Genomic DNA, 20,028 nt, shown 5'->3' on the forward strand with positions numbered 1-20,028 from the left:
TCCATCACCTAAGTTGCAAAGGAGTCAACCGTCCCAACAATACGTGGATAATTCAGTTTTCATTTTAAACACCAAATTGAATACAGATAGTCCTCGACTTACAACAGCTCACTTTTGCAGCATCCCCATGGTCTTGTGATCAAAATTCAGATGCTTGACAATTCGTTCATATTTATGGCCGTTGCTGTGTCCTGGGGTCATGTGATCACCTTTGGCAACCTTCTTGACAAGCAAAATCAATGGGAAAGCCAGATTCACCTAACAACTAGGTTACTAACTTATCAACTGCAGTGATTTACTTAATAACTGTGGCAAGGTCGTAAAATGGGGAAAAACTCACTGAACAAATTTCTCACTTAGCAACACAAATTTTGGCCTCAATTGTGGTCATAAGTCAAAGACTACCTGCAGTGTATAATCTTTGTCTAAAAACAGTGGAATTTTCTACATTACTTATATCATTCTGCTAGGTGAATGATCAAAAATGAAGATTGTAAATCATATTACTTACAGATATAATCAATTGTTTCACAAGTTTAGTATCATCAATGCAGTCAAATGCTGCCAGCAAAACCAAATACGAAAATTCACCCTGAAACATGAGCCAAAAATTACAAGCATAAGACACAAGCCAAAACAATTCCTGAACACTAGCTCCTAATTATCCAGTGATTATTCATCTGATTTCTGATTTTAATACGTCTGCTAAAATATTTAAACAAGATTCTTCTTCAAAGCCAAAAACAACAATCCAACCCACCAAATTATCAAATCTCTCAAGTGTCTTATATAAAGCTAAATTCCAGTGCCCAATTATTTAAAATTAGACAGTGAATTCTGTGAGACTTATTCCTCAGTAAAAATGCTCATGATTATTTTTTTGGATTCTAATTTTTTTAAACATTAATATGTATCATATCTGAACAAATTCTATAGATTTCTTGCCACGGAATTTCTTTCACCTTTGTCAACATTTAAAATGATTTCTTAGAACTCTTCTTTAAACATATGTATTAGTGATATTTACATATATGTAACATAATTACAAACATAATTGTCACTATTACTTTCTTTGGGGTAAAGCAGTCTTCCAGAAATGAGGCCATGAGATTGAAACCCTAAACCTACAATGAAGAAAACGCTACTGAGTACAAACAGTTTACTTCTAAGTAAGCATGAATTAGGATTGCACTGTATATGATCACAATAGGACACATTAAAAATACTCACTGTAGCTATTTTTTCAACATACGTCTTCATTGTTTTTACAATCACTTTTCTGTCCTAACAACCGTGCAAAATGAAAGAATAGTGAGAAACTTGACACTTTAAAATATGTGTAATATAAGCTGACTTTTAAAACTATTATCATAATACGGCAAATGCAATATTTAGGGATCCACATCTGGATTAGGGATAGAAAGCCACCTACAAGAGCAGTTTAGAAACCACCTTCATAGTGTAAAATAAGCAACTTATTTCTGCTTCTTTCAACCCTGAAATCGCTATATGAAGTGAAATACACATAATGCTTCATGTTCCATATTCTATTCTCTATGTCAGTCTGTATATCACTTATGAAAGCTTAGGTTAAGACTGTAAGGAAGTTAATTACTCTTTCCTTCAAATTGCCCAGAACCGTACAATTAACAAATAGCATGAGCATTTTTCTTTATTTATTTCAGCTTGTGTTTTTTCCTATTTTCTCTTAATGTTATATGTTTAATGGTTTTCTTTATGTTTGCATATTAAAGAAATGTTAAAGCAAGCTTACGTCCATTAAATCAGGGTTTCCCAACTTTAACAACTATAAGACATGTGGCCTTCAACTCCCAGAATTCCTCAGCTGCCAATGGCTGGCTGGGGAATTCTGGGAGTTGAAGTCCACCAGTCTTAAAAGTCGTTAAGGTTGGGAAACCCTGCATTAAATAAAATATATAATCACATACACTGTGAATCAATGTATATCTTTGGATAAGTTGAAGTTGGTAGTAGAATGTATCCAACCCATAAACTAACCACTCAACTAATCCTTTTTGATGCTTCTTAAAAGCTAACTCAAATAAAATGCATGGAAGTTTCTCTATTTGAAACAATTGTCAAAATACACTGTGTTTTTGATTGTTGCATCTGAGACAACCAGTTCACACCAATCCATAGTGCAAGACTTTAGACACAAACCAGCTCCTTCACACACAATACCTTGGGAGTCCCATGCCACAAGCAATGCATGGCTACTCTGGCGCCATCATGGGTGTGTGCCAAGTAAATGACAGCTTCTCTAATTGCTTCAATCATTTCCTAGACACAGAGAACATTGTTTTAGAGAACAGTTTTAAGAACTCATCACTGTATCCAATGAATAAAACCTATTTAATCTTCGATGCATTCTCTCACAACAACACTGACAATCAGTTTAAGTACTGGGCAATCTGTATTATTTACTCTACCCATTAAATAATGTTCCTAACCTTGAATCAATGTCTGCTTTCTAAAAGAAAGTTTTAATTTGGTGTGGAATCTGTTAACTCCTAATTTAAAACTATTTCAGGGTTCTAGGATCTGCATCACATTTTAGCACATAAGTTGCATGAACAAAAACATGCACAAAGAAAGAATTTCATTTCTTATATGCAAATGTGACAAGGGAAAAAAAACCTTTATGCAATTTAATTTGACTTCCTTACATTTCAATTCTAAGTGACTAGCTGTGCCAGAAAGCAGAACAATATATACAACCCATTGAAAAAAAGTACAAAGGAACACTCTGAGGGGCAGTGAGGCTGCCAGATCTGACTCAGCAAGCAAAGTTGCATAGAGTCAAAACCAGAATATCCTTGGCTGGACTGGATTATTTTGGAGTTTCTTCTATTATTGGAAAGCCCAAATAGAAAAAAAAAGCACTAAGTATCTGGTATGACATTTAACTCTATTTAACATGAAAACAGATTTAAAAAGATAAGTAATGAACGTAATGAAGTAAACAAAGTTTAATGAATAAATACTTACAGATCTCTGTTTAGAGATAGCATAAGTAAAAAAGTCCAAAAAAACTTTATGCACCAATGAATGCTTTATTACAGCTTCTCTGTAAGGGAAAATAAAATAAAATTAAAAAAAAGAAAACAAAATAAATAAATAAAAAGAACTCTGTATTTACCTGATGTGAAATATTTTTAATAACACAAAGAATGGCATTTGCCACCTATTTTCATTTGCAGTTAGATCAAAACAGTAGTTTCAGAGAACAAAGCTTCAGCAGGCTCCAACCAAGCTGTTAGCAGAAATTGACTATCCATTTTTTTTTGGGGGGGGGGGAAGGGTGAAAGACATAGTAGGTGTAAGACTTTGGAGTTTCTAGGGATGGGAGAAAATCCAATAAAGTTAACAGGTATTATTATTAGATCTCTGTACTGTAATAAAAATATCCTGCTGTTATTAGTAGAGAAAACATCGTTTGAAATGGATTTAAGGAAAATCCCTTAAAACCGAATTTCAAGTCAAGCATCCCAGCAGTCTGGCATTTGTTCTTACTTTTGAGCCATTGGGGTAAGGATCTGCTTCATCTCATCCATAATGGCTTCTCGCTTTTCAGGTTGAACCTCCAGCACTTCACCCAAAGTTGATCGATCTGCTGTCTGAAACGAGAAAAAACTGTATAGAATCAAACGATAAGAAAACAAAAGATTCCAACATTCATAAAACAAAATTCTCAATTGTAGCCAGCTGTGCCTTAATCTGGCACTCTGACTTGCAGGATTAATTCAGAGACTCAAAGACCTCTGGAAAAACAAAGTGGGTTCAAGATTGAGAAGATAACTAGGAACCACTCCAGACATAACATTTGAAATAAATTTAGTTCAAGGGTTCTTGAAACTAAATTCCTGGAAAAGCTTCTATTTACAATGGAGGGCCCAACCTGACTGCAAACTGGATACCACAGAACAAAGTCACTCTTAATTGACTCTGTGAAACAAACTTGAGGATCATATATGGTATGCAATCATAATCTACTTGATCCATGAAAACCTATAGCACAATGTCTATAAGTCTGAAAAGTGTCTATAAAAAACGCTTGCTGCAAAAACATTAACATGGTTGTCCCTCAAGAAATTATTAAAGTTATAAAATATTGAAGAATACTTTTCTTGAAGAGTATGGTAAACATAATGGCACAGATGTAATACCTTCAACAATATCTCATTAAGTGTTAATAGTCTTTTACAGAATATGTCTATCAAAATTTCCCAAATTTCCTGTTAATGTACTTTCTGTTTAGTACTTAATATTTTAAAAAAAATATTTACCACTCTTCCCTTAAAGCCAAGAATTCTGATAAAACAGATTGTTGTGTAATGGAATGCATCATTTCAAGCTAAAATGAAGTTTGAAGTGCGACACAACTATTTCAATTATAAGTTTCTATCTTTTTAAACTGAAATTACATACGAACGTTAGCCATCTGCTCACTTGTAACAATTTATAACCCATGCTCTACAAAATACTTCTTCTGCCAATACAGGTTAGGTTCCAACATTTTATACCAATGAGATTAAAATACATGAAAACTTCAAAGTTGCTGAAATCAACTTTTAGAACAAAGAACATGTTAGATTCCACATTTCTGAAATGGTCATCCTTGATGGCATTTGTTTGGATAACTACTATTTTGAATGCGTTTATTTTAACGCAGTTAAAGGTTAATTAAATATTGAAAGATAATTCATTTTTTTTCTCAGCCGCAAAATAAGTTTGGTAATTCAGAGATGTGGAATCTTTACTGTCCAAGTGTTTTTTTGGTTTGTTGAGTTCCTTAAAGTTGGTCTTTAATTGCAGAGAGTTTTCATGGAAATAATTCCAGGAGAGGCTTGCCACCAACAAAGCCTGAAGGAAAGGACTGGCCCCAAAGTCACTAACTTGGCTTTGTGCTAAAGGCAAGGTTTGAATTCACTGTCTCCCAGTTTCTAATCTAGAGCCTGTAACTAAGCTACCAAACTACCAATTGTAATATTTGAAAGATCACAGGTTTTTGCCTCCTTGCACTTTATATTTCTCTGGGTTTGTTTTTGTTTTTTTAAAAAAGGCAAAAATCCTGCAGCCTCCGAGCTACTCCACCCAATGAAAAAATCTAAGGTTCATGAGAGAAGCTAATGGTATATATGCCCGAAACAAACATAGTATAGCAGACATGTCAAACACAAGGCCTGGGGGCCAGATCCGGCCCGCGAAGTGGTTTCATGCGGCCCTTGAAGCCATCCCGGAAACAGTGAGGGAACAGCCCCCACTGCCTTGGCCCTGGTCCAGAGACCCTCCTCCTGCCAGAGACCCCCAGATGTGTCCCACTCCTGCCCAGGCCCCCATAGGCACCCTTGATGTGAACGATGTAAAGCTGGCCACGCCCACCCAGTAGGCCATACGCACTCTGGCCACGCCCACCCAGTAGGCCACGCCCACCCTGGCCATACCCACCCGGCCCCCTGAGGGCAACCGCAAAGCTGATGCGGCCCTCAATGAAATTGAGTGTGACACCCCTGTAGTATAGCATAAGGTATACAGAGATTTCTTGGAACTAATTTGTTTTTCCTGACTTGCCTGTCCGTCCTTTTCTCTCAGAACTCAAAAGTCATTTCAGATGTCAGATCACACAAAGAAAAGCTCAAATTGTTTTTGAAGAAAAAAAAAGTGTACCAATAATCACCTTATAGACCTGGAATATATTACCATAAAGCTCTTCCGTCAACATGTTCCGTTGCTCCAGAATGGCTTTATCGTTGTAGGCGTATTCCACCACAGCGGATGCTTCGGTATGCCGTAACATCTTTTTAACCTCACCTTTAAAACTTTTGATTATTTCCGCAATTTGTGGCTTTGTTCTAGTTCAGAAATAAGTACAGTTGACAAAAGAGAAAATAGGGAGAAAAGAAAATCAACCAAGGATTTTAAGTCAAGAAGGAGTTACTTTTTCATGACTTCCGGCTTAACCCTGGTTCCTAGAGTTAATTTCAGAAATAGGGATCCTACATAGAGAGACAATAATACAAGTGAGGTTGACACGTTTGGGTCTTTTTCTTCTGTAAGAGCAAATACAGTAAGGTGATCAGTCTAAAGCAGGGGTGTCAAACTGCTGCCCCACGGGCCGGATGCGTCACCCGGAAGCTGTGCCCACCCCATTGCCGGCAAAACAGTCCCGATACGTCTCGCGACGTCACGTGACATTGCGAGTTTGACATGTCTGATCTAAAGAAACAGCTTTCTCAATGTTATACTTTGCACTGTGAATCGTTCGCCCACAGTAAAGAATGGCATTCCACTTGGATTTATTTTAGAAAAGAACCTCATACTCAGATAAATCAAAAATCATTTCCCAGATATTAAGCAGGCATCAGAAAAAAAAAGCAAAAGAACCCCTGACTAAATTATTTTTGAGCAGTCGAATTTTTTTTAAGAGTGACAGTGACTTTCTGAAGAAATGTGCTGGAATCATAAAATAGTCCATTTACATTTCTATTTTGCAAAGCCCCTTTTAACGCTTTCGACAACAACAGGATGGAAACTTTGGAGCTATACATGGACACATGTGAGCAGACGGCCAAAAGCTGTGCATATCTGAAAATAGACGTACTTTAAAAATGAAAAAGAACTATTTTATAAATGCGTCCATGTGTTCCAACGCTCTTTCCAAGCATTTGCACAACCTTGTTAAGCTTTACCCAGAAATTACCATTATAAGAGTAAAGGTATGACTAATTCAAACAATTGTTACAAACTTGAAAAACCAGTTAATTTTAATTTACAAAAGAAAGCTACATATTTCCTGCATTTTTGTCATGTTTTTAGAAGGAAAATGTAAAAAACAAAACAAAAATTGGCAGAATATTTTTGTTCCCTTATTACTTTCAGTTACTTTCTTCAATAGGTTTTTTCTTTTCACTGCTAGAGATCTAATTAGGCACATTTTCTGAACATTTACTATTTTGGGATTCTAATATATATATATATGTGTGTGTGTGTGTGTGTGTGTGTGTGTGTATGTGTGTGTTTTCTGAGGTTTTCGCGGGTGTTTGTTTGTATGTGGATCTTTGGTCATTCAGGTTTTTTCCCATGTAGAATTGAAGGTGTAAGAGCAACGTTTTGACGGAATCCCATCCGTCAATATATATTTTCAATATATATATTGAAAAATGAAGACCTGATCAGAGTGAGACCCACTTCTCTACTCTTTCAGTTATTGTTTTATGGTCTAATAATGGTCTGAATAATCCCATTCAGAAAAGCCCTTCTCTTGTGTAATTTTTAGAGAGTTTTTGTACAGCAAAGGCATTTATTCTTATATATTCTGCTCATTGTTCTAAAGAAAAGTGTTTCAGAATCCATTTTTTAATTTTTCCAATTCAAACAAAACAGGAGGAAAACAAAGCAGTCACTCTTTAGTCAAATATGAGGCTATGTAAAAATGGAGTATATGGATGCACTGAATACTTACCCATACATGAGAAATTTCTTCACAATGTTTCTAGAATACTTGGACTTACTTAATTCTTTAAAGCTTTCTGTGGGATGGAAAACCATAGTGAGAAACTGACTCCATCAAGTATTCTAGAGATTAATACGGACGCTTTAAGGAAGTGTACCTTTTAATTCTTCAAACACTTCTTGCCTTTGTTCTTCACTGCCGAACTGAATGTAACACTGAATGACACGTGTGGAATCATGACCAAATGCCATCTGAGGAGACAGCAACTCAGCATGTCAATTAGGTAGCATTATATTTGGTGGATCTTGCTACTTTTTAAACATTTAGCAACAATACAACAAGATTTATTATTATTGTAGCTGGCTGGAGCTATAAAGAAATACAATAACATATGGTCCAAAAACAAATTGCCTAAGAGTACTAAGAATGGTATGGTCTTCAAAAAAGAAGTAAACCAATCTGAAACCTATTGCTTCAATATCTTTCACTTCTCCAAGATTTGGAATTCCAAGCAGTTCTTGCAAGTTGTTACTATTCTATATGACCTCGTTGTATGTTAGCCTCTTACACATTTTATTCTCTCCTAAGTCTCAGGAGATATTTACAGGCAGCCCTCGACTTAGGACCCTAACCGAGCCCAAGATTTCTGTTGCTAAATGAGACATTTGTTAAATGAATTTTGCCCCATTTTACGACAGTTGTTAAGTGAATCACTGCACTTAAGTTAGTCACAAGTTTGTTAAATGCATCTGGCTTCCCTATTGACGTTGCTTGTCAGAAGATCACAAAAAAGGGACCACATGACCCCGGGACACTGCGACTGTCATAAAATATGAGTCAGCTGCCAAGCATCTGAATTTTGGTCACATGACCACTGGGATGCTGCCACAGTCTTAAGGGTGAAAAACGGTCTTAAGTCCTTTTTTTCCAATGCTGTTATAACTTCAAAAAGTCACTAAATGAACTGCTGTAAGTCAAGGATTATCTGTATTTATTTCAACTTATATGGCCACCCATCATAAAACCAAAACTCTGGGAAGCTATAAATAGCAATCTGTCTGCAGTGTAATAAATTATGGCAAGTTTGTGCAAAAAAGGAAATAAGACCATCCAGTTTTCAGCTTCATTTCCTATGGATAGAAGTAATACATCTTCGCATAAACTTTTTCACTATTCACACATACAGTAGTTCAGCAATTTGTGAATTGCACTGCTTCTCTTTAAAGATACATACGTTTTATATTTCTTACATTTTTAATTTTTCCATGAAGTAACTCCTGAAGATCACCCAGTAGCTTCTTGCGTTTTTCCTTGTCACAGTTTTTTCTACAATTGAACCCAGGAGTAAAACAATAGTTTATTAATTTCATTTTGGCAGTTAAAACTGTTCTAATTATCTGTTAGCAGTTAAACATGTAGTATTAAATACTATCAGGACAAATGTATTTGCAACAGCACATGGATTAATTAGATCAACTAGCAAACAATACTATCACTGATTAACTTATGAGTTGAGCCTTTTGGGCATCAATATCTCCTTCTCCAGGATTTTTATAATTATCTATCTATCCATCCTAAAAGTCAAAATTATTACTTTATTTAGCACATCCAAACATCAATCAAGCCCTTAATTTTGCAGAGATGATCTTTGACTGTTCAGAAAGATCTTCTCTGCACAAGAACAAAGTAAATTTCTGCATGGAAGAAAAACAAAAATAGATGTTAAGTTACTCAATATACAAATGTATTAATTATGATTACCGCCGTAGAATTTCCCAAATCTGTTTGCCTTTAATAATTATGTCATAATTGGCCTTATCAGTCAGCTGACGGTTCTGTTTTAGCTCCTTCTTTTTCTTCTTGATCTCATTCCACTTGGGCTTTTTAGGTTCTGAGCCTAATGATAAATAAATAAACCAATAAAACAAAATGTAGTTTTGAGGAGGCTAATATGTAGTGAATGCCATCTGTACTAATTAATATCACACCAAATGTTTAAAGTTATGTTTCTGGGTTCTCATCCAAGATCTTCTCAAACTAATTTGGGTTCATTTTGTCCTAACTGTAATTTCAACAATAGTAGGTCTTGAAGAAACAACTAACTTTTAATTGAGGCATCTTCTGCTAAAACCTGCATGAACCAGACAGTGTTGAATCAAAGTATGAGTCTATCTAGTTTGATGTGATCTGGTTAGGAAGCAACAGAGGTTCATTACAGCCCTTCTACCCAAGGACCCTATTTAAAACTGCAGAACCACTGAAGGCCGTTGTTAAGATTATCACATTTAACTTTTAGAAACACATTCTTACCTTCTGAATCGTCTTGAAGCTTGCGCTTCCTGGAAACCTTCCCTGGGAGTTGCTTACTTTTCCAGTGTTTCCCACCAGTTTTATCAGGTTTTTTACCTCCTTTTTCAGTTTTCTTAGATTTAAATTTGGGTTTGATATCTTCATTTTTTCCAATGGTTTTCTTTGGATGACCAGGATCTGTTTTTAATATTTTAGAGAAAGAGTTATACTTTAGAGAAAGAGGTATAAACTATTTGTTTATACCTATACGTATTATATTGTATTTATTCTTAACCTAGCTTTGACAATTCCTTTTCTCCAAGTATTTTCATCAACTGAAATTAAAATGCATTTTGTACAAATCATATGGTTCATAAACATACTTAGATCATGAAAAAACATCAGAAAAACCAGGGTACACAAGCATTTAAATTAATTTTCAAATAATAATGTGAGGACTCTAGAAAGAACAGGTCTACAACATTTAGATATTACAAATGCCAACCTCGGCCAGTGGGCTAATGCCTCCTTAAGTAACACCAGCTGCCTGCAATTATTGCAGGTTCGCATCCCACCAGGCTCAAGGTTGACTCAGCCTTCCATCCTTCCAAGGTAGGTAAAATGAGGACCCAGATTGTTGGGGGCAATTAAGCTGACTTTGTAATAATGCTGCTTGGGGGTATGTGTGTGTGAAAGCCCTAATAAGCAGGCATATACATAGAATGAAGGCTACTGCTAAGCTTGTAAGCCGCCCTGAGTCTTCGGAGAAGGGCGGGATATAAATGGAATTAAAATTTAAAAAAAATATGAAACAATTACCGTATATACTTGAGTATAAGCCGACTCGAGTATAAGCCGAGACCCCCATTTTCACCCCCAAAAACTGGAAAAAGTTCGTGACTCGAGTATAAGCCGATCCGCCGTTCTGCAAGCCTCCGCCGCCAGCAGAGGCTCGATCCGCCATTTTGCAAGCCTGAATACACAGGAATACCCTGTGTGGCCGCGGCTCTCGGGGAAGCCCTGGCTGTCCGCTTCCTTGCTCCACGCTGCCATTCGGGGCCCGCGCGTTCCCCGGGCAAATCGCGGCGCCCAGCAGGCGAGGAAACACGCCCGCTCCAGTCGCCCCCCCTTCCCTCAGGAGACGCGAAGCAAGTGACCGCCCGGAGCTTACCGAGGACTTGCGCGCGGCCGAGGCTTCGGTGCTTCCAGGATCGCGCGCACCTCTCCCAAGCCGCCGCCGTCCGGAGACCTGCCGAAGTTTGGGGAGATTTGGGGAGGTGCGCGCGCACCTCCCCAAACCTCCCCAAACGTCAGCAGGTCTCCGGATCTCCGTGCCTTGCCTGCCTGCTTCTTTCCGCTGCGGAAAGAAGCAGGCAGGCAGGTCACGGAGATCCGGAGACCTGCTGACGTTTGGGGAGGTTTGGGCACCTCCCCAAACGTCGGCAGGTCTCCGGATCTCCGTGCCTTGCCTGCCTGCTTCTTTCCGCTGCGGAAAGAAGCAGGCAGGCAAGGCACGGAGATCCGAAGACCTGCTGATGATTGGGGAGGTTTGGGCACCTCCCCAAACGTCGGCAGGTCTCCGGATCTCCGTGACCTGCCTGCCTGCTTCTTTCCGCAGCGGAAAGAAGCAGGCAGGCAAGGCACGGAGATCCGGAGACCTGCCGACGTTTGGGGAGGTTTGGGGAGGAGATCCGGAGACCTGCTGACGTTTGGGGAGGTTTGGGCACCTCCCCAAACCTCCCCAAACGTCGGCAGGTCTCCGGATCTCCGTGCCTTGCCTGCCTGCTTCTTTCCGCTGCGGAAAGAAGCAGGCAGGCAAGGCACGGAGATCCGGAGACCTGCTGATGATTGGGGAGGTTTGGGGAGGAGATCCGGAGACCTGCTGACGTTTGGGGAGGTTTGGGCACCTCCCCAAACGTCGGCAGGTCTCCGGATCTCCGTGCCTTGCCTGCCTGCTTCTTTCCGCTGCGGAAAGAAGCAGGCAGGCAAGGCACGGAGATCCGGAGACCTGCTGATGATTGGGGAGGTTTGGGCACCTCCCCAAACCTCCCCAAACATCGGCAGGTCTCCGGATCTCCGTGCCTTGCCTGCCTGCTTCTTTTGGGGAGGTTTGGGGAGGCAGGCTGCTTCGTTCCGCTGCGGAAAGAAGCAGGCAGGCTGCTTCGTTCCGCGGCGGAAAGAAGCAGGCAGGCTGCTTCGTTTCGCGGCGGAAAGAAGCAGGCAGGCCTCTGTCGCCGGCGGCTGGATCCGCGCCCTGCCGCCGGCAGAGGCTTGCGGAGCGCGGATCCAGTGGGGGGGGGAAAGCCCTTTAGCAGGATTTGCCTGCATGCCGGCGGAGGCTGGATCCGTGCTCCGCAAGCCTCTGCCGCCGGCTGGATCCGCGCCCTGCCGCCGGCAGAGGCTTGCGGAGCGCGGATCCAGTGGGGGGGGGAAAGCCCTTTAGCAGGATTTGCCTGCATGCCGGCGGAGGCTGGATCCGTGCTCCACAAGCCTCTGCCGCCGGCTGGATCCACGCCCTGCCGCTGCGGAGCGCGGATCCAGCCTCCGCCGGCGGCGGAGGTCTAGGGGTAGTGGGGGGGGGGCTCGCGGACATAGATGGGCTCAAGTGGAAGCCAAGCAGCCCTCCCGAATCTGGGCTTCTGGACGGAGCAGCCGGTGGTGCGTTTCAAAAAGCCAGATAAGGCAGACAGGGAGATGAAGAGTTCAACCGAGTTTCCTCTTTTGTTCAGGCTCCCCGATCAGACAAAGAACTAGCCAGCGGCAGGTTTCTCCCCTTTTCCCTCCCATCTCTCTTCCCCCAACCCTTGGGTCCCACAGCAACTCACGAACTCCAGCCGCCCCTTCTCCTTCGAAAGGTCTAGATCCCGAGATAAGATATATACAGAAATATACATAAAGAGAGACGGACGCAGGCTGTTGGTTTCTCGCCTCATCCCACGCACGCACGAGGGGGAGAAACAACGCTCTGGGCGGCAGAGGCCTGGAGAAGGAAAAATCGGCCGCAGCCTCGGGGTAGGCTTCTCCGGGGGCGCCGCCGCGATTCTGCAGGGGCCAGGTAGGGAAAACTCGCCGGGGAAAACGGGTGCCGTTGCAGCGCCCGGCAAGTTTAAAAGCAGCGGGTGCAGATGCCTGAACAAAAGAGGAAACTCGGTTGAACTCTTCATCTCCCTGTCTGCCTTATCTGGTCTTTCAAGAGGAGGGTACTCCTTGTTGTGACTCAGGGCCAGCCTGTGGGTCCGACAGCCGGCTCCGATGTATCGGAGGACTCAGATGTGGGGGAGGAGGGAAACGAACCGGCTGATGATGATGATTTGGAGGCTTTGCAGAGCCCTCAGCCGGGGACCTCTTCTCAGCTGTGTGAGCCCGAGAGTGCGGAGGATGATGACCCACAGCTGGCCCTGTTCAAGGACGCCCGACGCAGGAGGCAGACGAGCAGGGACAAACAAAGAAAGACTATGGGACTCCTCGGGAGGAGGCACAGGGAGACCACGCCCTGAGCTCTCTATAAAAGAAGTGTTTGGGGAGGGGCTGGTTGCTGAAAGCAACCTTTTCCGCTTGAGAAGACAAGCTCTTGTGTTTTTGTTAACTGCGTAATTAAATCTTGGCAGAAGCCTTTTAGCCTTGGACGCTTTCCAGACTCTTCTTTTGATTAGGGGTGCGAGAAGAGGGCTGGTTCAGAACACTCCTTTCACTTCTTGAACTTTCCCAAAGACTTGCAAACTTTTCCAACCATTACTTCCAAGGATCTTTGATTTTTATTTTTCCCCTTGCGACCTAGAGGAAATGAAGGTGAGCTGTTGATCTAAGTTTCTCTCTTCTTCCTTTGTAATTAAACTGGAAGTTTTACGTGTGGAAGGGGTAATCTGATTTTTCCTTCTCCAGGCCTCTGCCGCCCAGAGCGTTGTTTCTCCCCCTCGTGCGTGCGTGTGTGTGTGTGTGTGTGTGTGTGTCAGACAGAAACGGGCGGCAGAGGCCTGGAGAAGGAAAAATCGGCCGCAGCCTCGGGGTAGGCTTCTCCGGGGGCGCCGCCGCTGCCGTTCTTTCTTTCTCGTTCGCGGGAGCGCGAGGCGGCGTGCGCATACAGAGGGAGCCGCCGAGCCTTCCCCCACCCGGAGAGAGAAGCGTTTCTGTGTCGGCGCAGGCACAGATACCCCTCGCTCGCGAGCAGCCTTGCCCTAGCCCGCCGGTCGCGCCCCCCCCAGATGTTGCGAGCCTCGCCAGCTGCGGCGTTCCTCGGTGTGGGCGTGCCTGCGTCTTTGGGTGTGAGGCTTTCGGAGAGGCTGCCTTTGGCTCCTGGTACTTGCAGCCGGTGTAAAAGAACAAGTCTGTGAAAGCGGGCGAGAATTCATTTCTTTTAAACCGGCTGCAAGTACCAGGAGCCAAAGGCAGCCTCTCCGAAAGCCTCACACCCAAAGACGCAGGCACGCCCACACCGAGGAACGCCGCCGCTGGCGAGGCTCACAGACGCTGCCGTTCTTTCTTTCTCGTTCGCGGGAGCGCGAGGCGGCGTGCGCATACAGAGGCGTATATAGACCCAGGGAGCCGCCGAGCCTTCCCCCACCCGGAGAGAGAAGCGTTTCTGTGTCGGCGCAGGCACAGATACCCCTCGCTCGCGAGCAGCCTTGCCCTAGCCCGCCGGTCGCGCCCCCCCAGATGTTGCGCCCGGTGCGGCCGGCCCCCCCCTGCACCCCCCACGCTACGCCACTGCACTACAGTCCTCGTGTTTCCCAGGGTTGCCCGTCATGCCAGACATTCCCTATAGCCCGATTCTTTAGCTCCCCACGTTCCTTAATTCGAGCGAATTTTGTCAGTGCTCCGTGGAGAAACAATAGGCAAATGCTGTTTATTTAACCGCGCAAAACTTTTTTAAGACTTTTCATTTCTGTTTTATGCATGGGCTGGGTGGGTCACGAAGTTTACCTCTGGGGACAGCCCGGCCACGCCCGCGCCCATCAGCTGTTCGGCGGACGAACGCCGAATGCCGGTGGAAGGCGCCCAGCTCTGGGGACAGCCCGGCCACGCCCGCGCCCGTCAGCTGTTCGGCGGGCGAACGCTGAACGCCGGTGGAAGGCGCCCGGCTCCAGGGACAGCCCGGCCACGCCCGCACCCGTCAGCTGTTCGGCGGGCGAACACCCAATGCCAGTGGATCCCGCCCGGCTCCGGGGACAGCCCAGCCACGCCCGCGCCCGTCAGCTGTTCGGCAGGCGAACGCTGAACGCCGGTGGAAGGCGCCCGGCTCCGGGGACAGCCCGGCCACGCCCGCGCCCGTCAGCTGTTCGGCGGGCGAACGCTGAACGCCGGTGGAAGGCGCCCGGCTCCGGGGACAGCCCGGCCACGCCCGCGCCCGTCAGCTGTTCGGCGGGCGAACACCCAATGCCGGTGGATCCCGCCCAGCTCTGGGGACAGCCCGGCCACGCCCGCCAGACCCGCGGCCGCGCCAACTGCTGAGGCAGCCGTGGGGAGCCCAGCCGGTGGAACCCGCCCGGCTCCGGAGACAGCCCGGCCACGCCCGCGCCCATCAGCTGTTTGGCGGGCGAACGCTGAACGCCGGTGGAACCCGGCTCCGGAGACAGCCCGGCCACGCCCGCACCCATCAGCTGTTCGGCGGGCGAACGCCGGACCCACGGCCCGTGCGGAGCCCAGCCCTCCCTTCTCTCAGCAGCCTGTTCCGAACGAAGGGACAGTTCTTTTTTTTTGTTGACTGGAGTATAAGCCGAAGTGGAGTTTTCAGCCCAAAAAAGTGGACTGAAAAATTCGGCTTATACTCAAGTATATACGGTACTATGCAAATGATAACTATTAAATCTGCTATCAGTCGTAAAGGTAAATGTCACGCCCAGAAGCCCCAATCAATTATTTCTAATGGCAAATGGGGCTGGGAGTTGTAGTCCAGCAGGATCTGGAGGGATATAGATTTCCTACTCCTAAGTTGATGGATAAGATAAATAGTATACAGGAGTAAAAATTTGTTTGGGTTTTTATTCATATAGGTATTAAAAAGTAAGAGTAAAGGTTCCCCCGCACATGCATGCTAGTCGTTTCCGACTCTAGGGGCCGGTGCTCATCTCCGTTTCAAAGCCGAAGAGCCAGAACCCACTAAGCCACCGCGTCCCTTATATAGGTATTAGCCACGTTTAAAAATGCAATTTTTATCTTAATTTTTTTAATCAAACTGTATATATTATGATGACTTATGGAGGGAAAAATTAGTGAGCTTAAGGCAGCATCAAAGAGCCTTGGTGGAGCAGTGGGCTAATGCCTCCTTAAGTAAGACCAGCTGCCTGCAATTAGTGCAGGTTCGAGTCCCACCAGGCTCAAGGGTTGACTCAGCCTTCCATCCTTCCGAGGTAGGTAAAATGAGGACCCAGATTGTTGGGGGCAATTAAGCTGACTTTGTAATAATGCCGCTTGGGGGGGGCGAAAGCCCTAATAAGCTGGCATATACATAGAATGAAGGCTATTGCTAAGCACATTGATTTGTGCTTCTTAGATTGTAAGCCGCCCTGAGTCTTCGGAGAAGGGCGGGATATAAATGGGATTAAAAAAAAAAATCACAAAAAGTGGAACCAACAACTGTGACAGAACGAAGAGTCAGCAAGTGGACTAGCTTTTCAGTAATACCTCTCTGGACAAGGAGAGGGCTTCAGATTCCCCCTTAAGAGCTCCGGACAGCTGTTCCTTGTGAGGAGGCCACAAGATAATGGTCTCCAGTGGGTTTAGAGCTCTGGGAGACAAAGGAATAATAATTTTCTAAACCATGATTGGCACCTTTGAAAGCATACTAAATTTGGATATTTCGTTTTTTAATCACTTGAAGAAATTTCTTGTTGGTTGCTTTTCAGCTATTAGAAATTTTTGTATTTGAAACTTTGATAGCAGTGAGTTTTCTTCAAACCTTAACAAAAAAAAAAGGTTTTAACCAGAAGTTTAACATTTCTTTTAAATAAACAGCAAAAGGGTGATTAAAATTTTGATTTTAGAAAGTCAAGATAAAGTTGAAATAAAATTTTGGAATTATTAAGAATCCTTACTATGGGGAAATGCTTTTGCTTTGGACTTTAAAAAAACAATAAGATTACAATTGAGTTCACAACTGAAGGAGAAGAAAGAACAAACTCAGTTTATAATTACAGAATGAAGCAAAATAGCTTAACATTGGACATATTAAAGCATATTTTTAAACAATGGACTCAACTTAATTTTTAGAGTGTCAACAATGATATCAGTCTCTGCGGAGAGATGATGTTTAAAAGGCATCATAGAAGAGGAACAGGTTTTACCTGAGATTGGGACTGAGTTGAAAGTGGATTTACAAATTACATGCTACAAGAATTACATGGAAAAAGATGTTGCACCAGACATATAAAAGAAACTGGTTGTTGTGTTAATAATTAGAAGGGATATACAAATGATAAACTACAAGTGATCTGGATAAATTTCCAAATATTGGATTTACAAAAGAGGCTTGTTAGTTTTGAAAAATTTCATGAGAAGGAACAAAAGAAAAAGAAAATAAATCAACTTTGGATTAAACATTAAAATTGTTAGAAGTAATAGGAAGAAATGTAAAGTTGTTTATTTGATCAAGATTAAAATAAACATGTTATCTCTGGATTTTGCTGACACCAGAACTGAAATGACAATGCTATAAGAATTTATTTATAGACAAAAGATGGTATATGAGAAGAAGAGATCATTTGTTGCATTTTAAGAGGTTACTAAAATTGTTTAGAACTATTGAGATGAATGTGGGAAATCAATTCTTTTTATTTCTGTTACCTTCTACTTTCTTTTTATTCAATCTTTTTTCAGTTTGTATTCGTTTACTGTAATTATAAATTTTAATAATTAAAATATATACTGTATTTTTTTATTTGTGTGCATGCATGCATGCATGCCTATTTGTAAAAGCCTAACAAAAGTACCTCTTTATACCAGTTCAAATCACATTTGCTATATTTTATCAGTTTACATATTAAACCAATTACTTATTAGACACAATGTACCGTCTATGTGAGATTTAGAAAATGTGTATCTTGTAATATATTTATCTCACCATTATTCTTTGTAAGCTTCTTTTTACCACGCCCGGGGTTTTTTCTACCTTTGCCAATAAATTTCCTTTTGGTGTCCATTAATTTAATGCTGCAAAACAGAAAATTATCATGACTGCTTCCAGTATCCCATTCCTCATAAATATGCAATTCAAATCTGCAGAAGCTTTACAAATCAACTTTTTCCACTCTGAAATATGACAGATATATTGTTACAAGCCCATAACTTTCAATATTGCAGTTATTTAAATATCTTTGAATTTTTAAGACATTTTAAAGTATCAATAGAAAAAAAGACTGTAACAGGCAAAAAAGACAATGATAAATTTGACATTTCATCTTTGATTTTTTTATTACTTTTTGTGAGGTTGCAAGTCGCTGTCAGTTTATTAAAGATAAAATAATTGGAGATTAGCATAAAATTTTAAGAAAAAATATAAATACTAATCACATCACATCAATGTGGCTGGGAATTTAGCAGTCTATAAAGAAAAATATTAAAGTAATCTAGAAAAAAATAGCACCACAGTTGCACACAAACTCCTCTATCAGAATCCATCAAAAACTTTTACCATGGTCGGGAATATATTTTCCAATCATCATTTGGTATTTTAACTGGTACAAAACTGCATTATACCACTATTATGACAGAGGTATACACAGGATTATTGTTTTACATATTTTTATTATGTAGCAAATACCATACAGATGCACAGGAAGGGATACCTAAGGTTAAAACTGCATATAAGCCCCAAGGCCCTTCATAGGAACTCCAGACTTTTTTCAATTCACCTTCTCTAAGCCTCCCAAAAGATTCTTGCACCATGATTGTGGATAATTTCATGTTGTTTGCCTCAGAAGGTTTATCCTATTATTAATTTTTATCCCACCTTTATTACTTTATAAGAAACTCAAGGCGGCAAACATTTGTAATACTCCTTCCTACTCCTCTTTTACCCCACAGAAACAACCTGTGAGGTGGGTTGGGCTGAGTGAGTGAGTGACTGGCCCAAAGACACCCACCTGGCTTTCATTCATGAGGCAGGATTAGAACTCGCCGTCTCCTGGTTTCCAGCCTGGTGGCTTAAACCACCCCGCCAAGCTGGCTCTCTAAGATAACTTATTGATTATGATAATAAGATCATTTCAGGATGGGTTGGATTAGAAGGGTTTGGATCCACTTATTCTTTCTTTAATAAAAGCTTGCCTTCCATCAATCCAAAATGAGATTCTAGCCTTTTTTTTATATGCAACCATTTTTCGACCAGGGTTACTTTTACGATGAACAGTTCACCTTTTATATCACACAGTGTCTGAGAAACTGCATCACAGCGTTAGGAGGATGAATTAGAGCTGAAAGCCCAGCCAGGCAACCTCCACTGACCCCGCTAATGGGAGATTATGGGAATTATAGTCTCCAGGCCAGTGCTCAAGTCCCTCTCGCCTCGTGGGTAGCCACAAGAAGGGAAACAACTCCCCTACCACATGCCTCCCCCAAAGGCAGACCCACTGACTTCCCACAGAGGAGAGATGTAGCAGCAAACGGACTACAATTCTCATAAGCAGTAAACAACCGATTAAGGCAGGGATCTTCAAACTTGGCCCTTTTATGACTTGTGGACTTCAACTCCCAGAATTCCTCAGCCAGGCACGCTGGATGAGGAATTCTGGGAGTTGAAGTCCACAAGTCATAAAAGGGCCAAGTTTGAAGACCCCTGGATTAAGGGGAGCGCAAGAGGGCAGCGCGACAATGCAGGCCGAGGAAAAAGCCCATCGGACGCGAAGGTACGACTCAAAGACCCTCGCTTGAGCTCCCTAAACAACTAAACCGTCATCGTCTGCCTCACGCAGGAAGACTCACCGGCCGCACGTGTCCCCTTCCTTCCGAGACTTCCTCTCTTGTCTTCGCTGCTTCCGGTACAAGGCCGTCGATCCTGCTTGACGGGCAACTGCCGTTCGCGACAGTGTCACAAAAGCGCGGCCGTAAAGCAAGCCGGAGAAATCCCGAGCCGGCGGAACTGAAGAATCTAAAAGCGGCTCTTCCGGTTCCCAACTGAACCATGCCGGCTGACAGAACACCATGGAGATTGAATGGTAGAGTGGCTCTGCATAAGGCAGCTCCGGCCTTGTGCTTCCCGTTGCAGTGTCCCAATAGAAACCGAAAGCAACGACTGGTAACTAAGTTGGTTTGTTTCAGTGGCATCGAAGCGG

General features: G+C 42.8%; 1 protein-coding gene across 1 annotated transcript in view; it reads right to left on the reverse strand.

Moving 5' to 3' along the window:
* Positions 1 to 19,758, reverse strand: part of PUM3 (pumilio RNA binding family member 3) — a 34,907-nt gene extending 15,149 nt beyond the window's left edge. The window contains exons 1-13 of the mRNA XM_081320846.1: positions 19,679 to 19,758; positions 17,820 to 17,908; positions 9,785 to 9,961; positions 9,236 to 9,371; positions 8,725 to 8,800; positions 7,632 to 7,725; positions 7,484 to 7,550; positions 5,699 to 5,873; positions 3,535 to 3,638; positions 3,010 to 3,088; positions 2,203 to 2,301; positions 1,231 to 1,284; positions 512 to 592 (exon numbers count right to left, since the gene is read on the reverse strand). Of these exons, the coding sequence (XP_081176972.1) occupies positions 512 to 592; positions 1,231 to 1,284; positions 2,203 to 2,301; positions 3,010 to 3,088; positions 3,535 to 3,638; positions 5,699 to 5,873; positions 7,484 to 7,550; positions 7,632 to 7,725; positions 8,725 to 8,800; positions 9,236 to 9,371; positions 9,785 to 9,961; positions 17,820 to 17,898 (1,221 nt within the window). The 5' untranslated portion in view covers positions 17,899 to 17,908; positions 19,679 to 19,758. The remainder of the gene's footprint in view (positions 1 to 511; positions 593 to 1,230; positions 1,285 to 2,202; positions 2,302 to 3,009; positions 3,089 to 3,534; positions 3,639 to 5,698; positions 5,874 to 7,483; positions 7,551 to 7,631; positions 7,726 to 8,724; positions 8,801 to 9,235; positions 9,372 to 9,784; positions 9,962 to 17,819; positions 17,909 to 19,678) is intronic.
* Positions 19,759 to 20,028: the final 270 nt, after the last annotated feature.

The sequence above is a fragment of the Vipera berus genome, assembly GCF_964194415.1.
Source record: "Vipera berus genome assembly, chromosome: 2".
NCBI lineage: Eukaryota > Metazoa > Chordata > Lepidosauria > Squamata > Viperidae > Vipera > Vipera berus.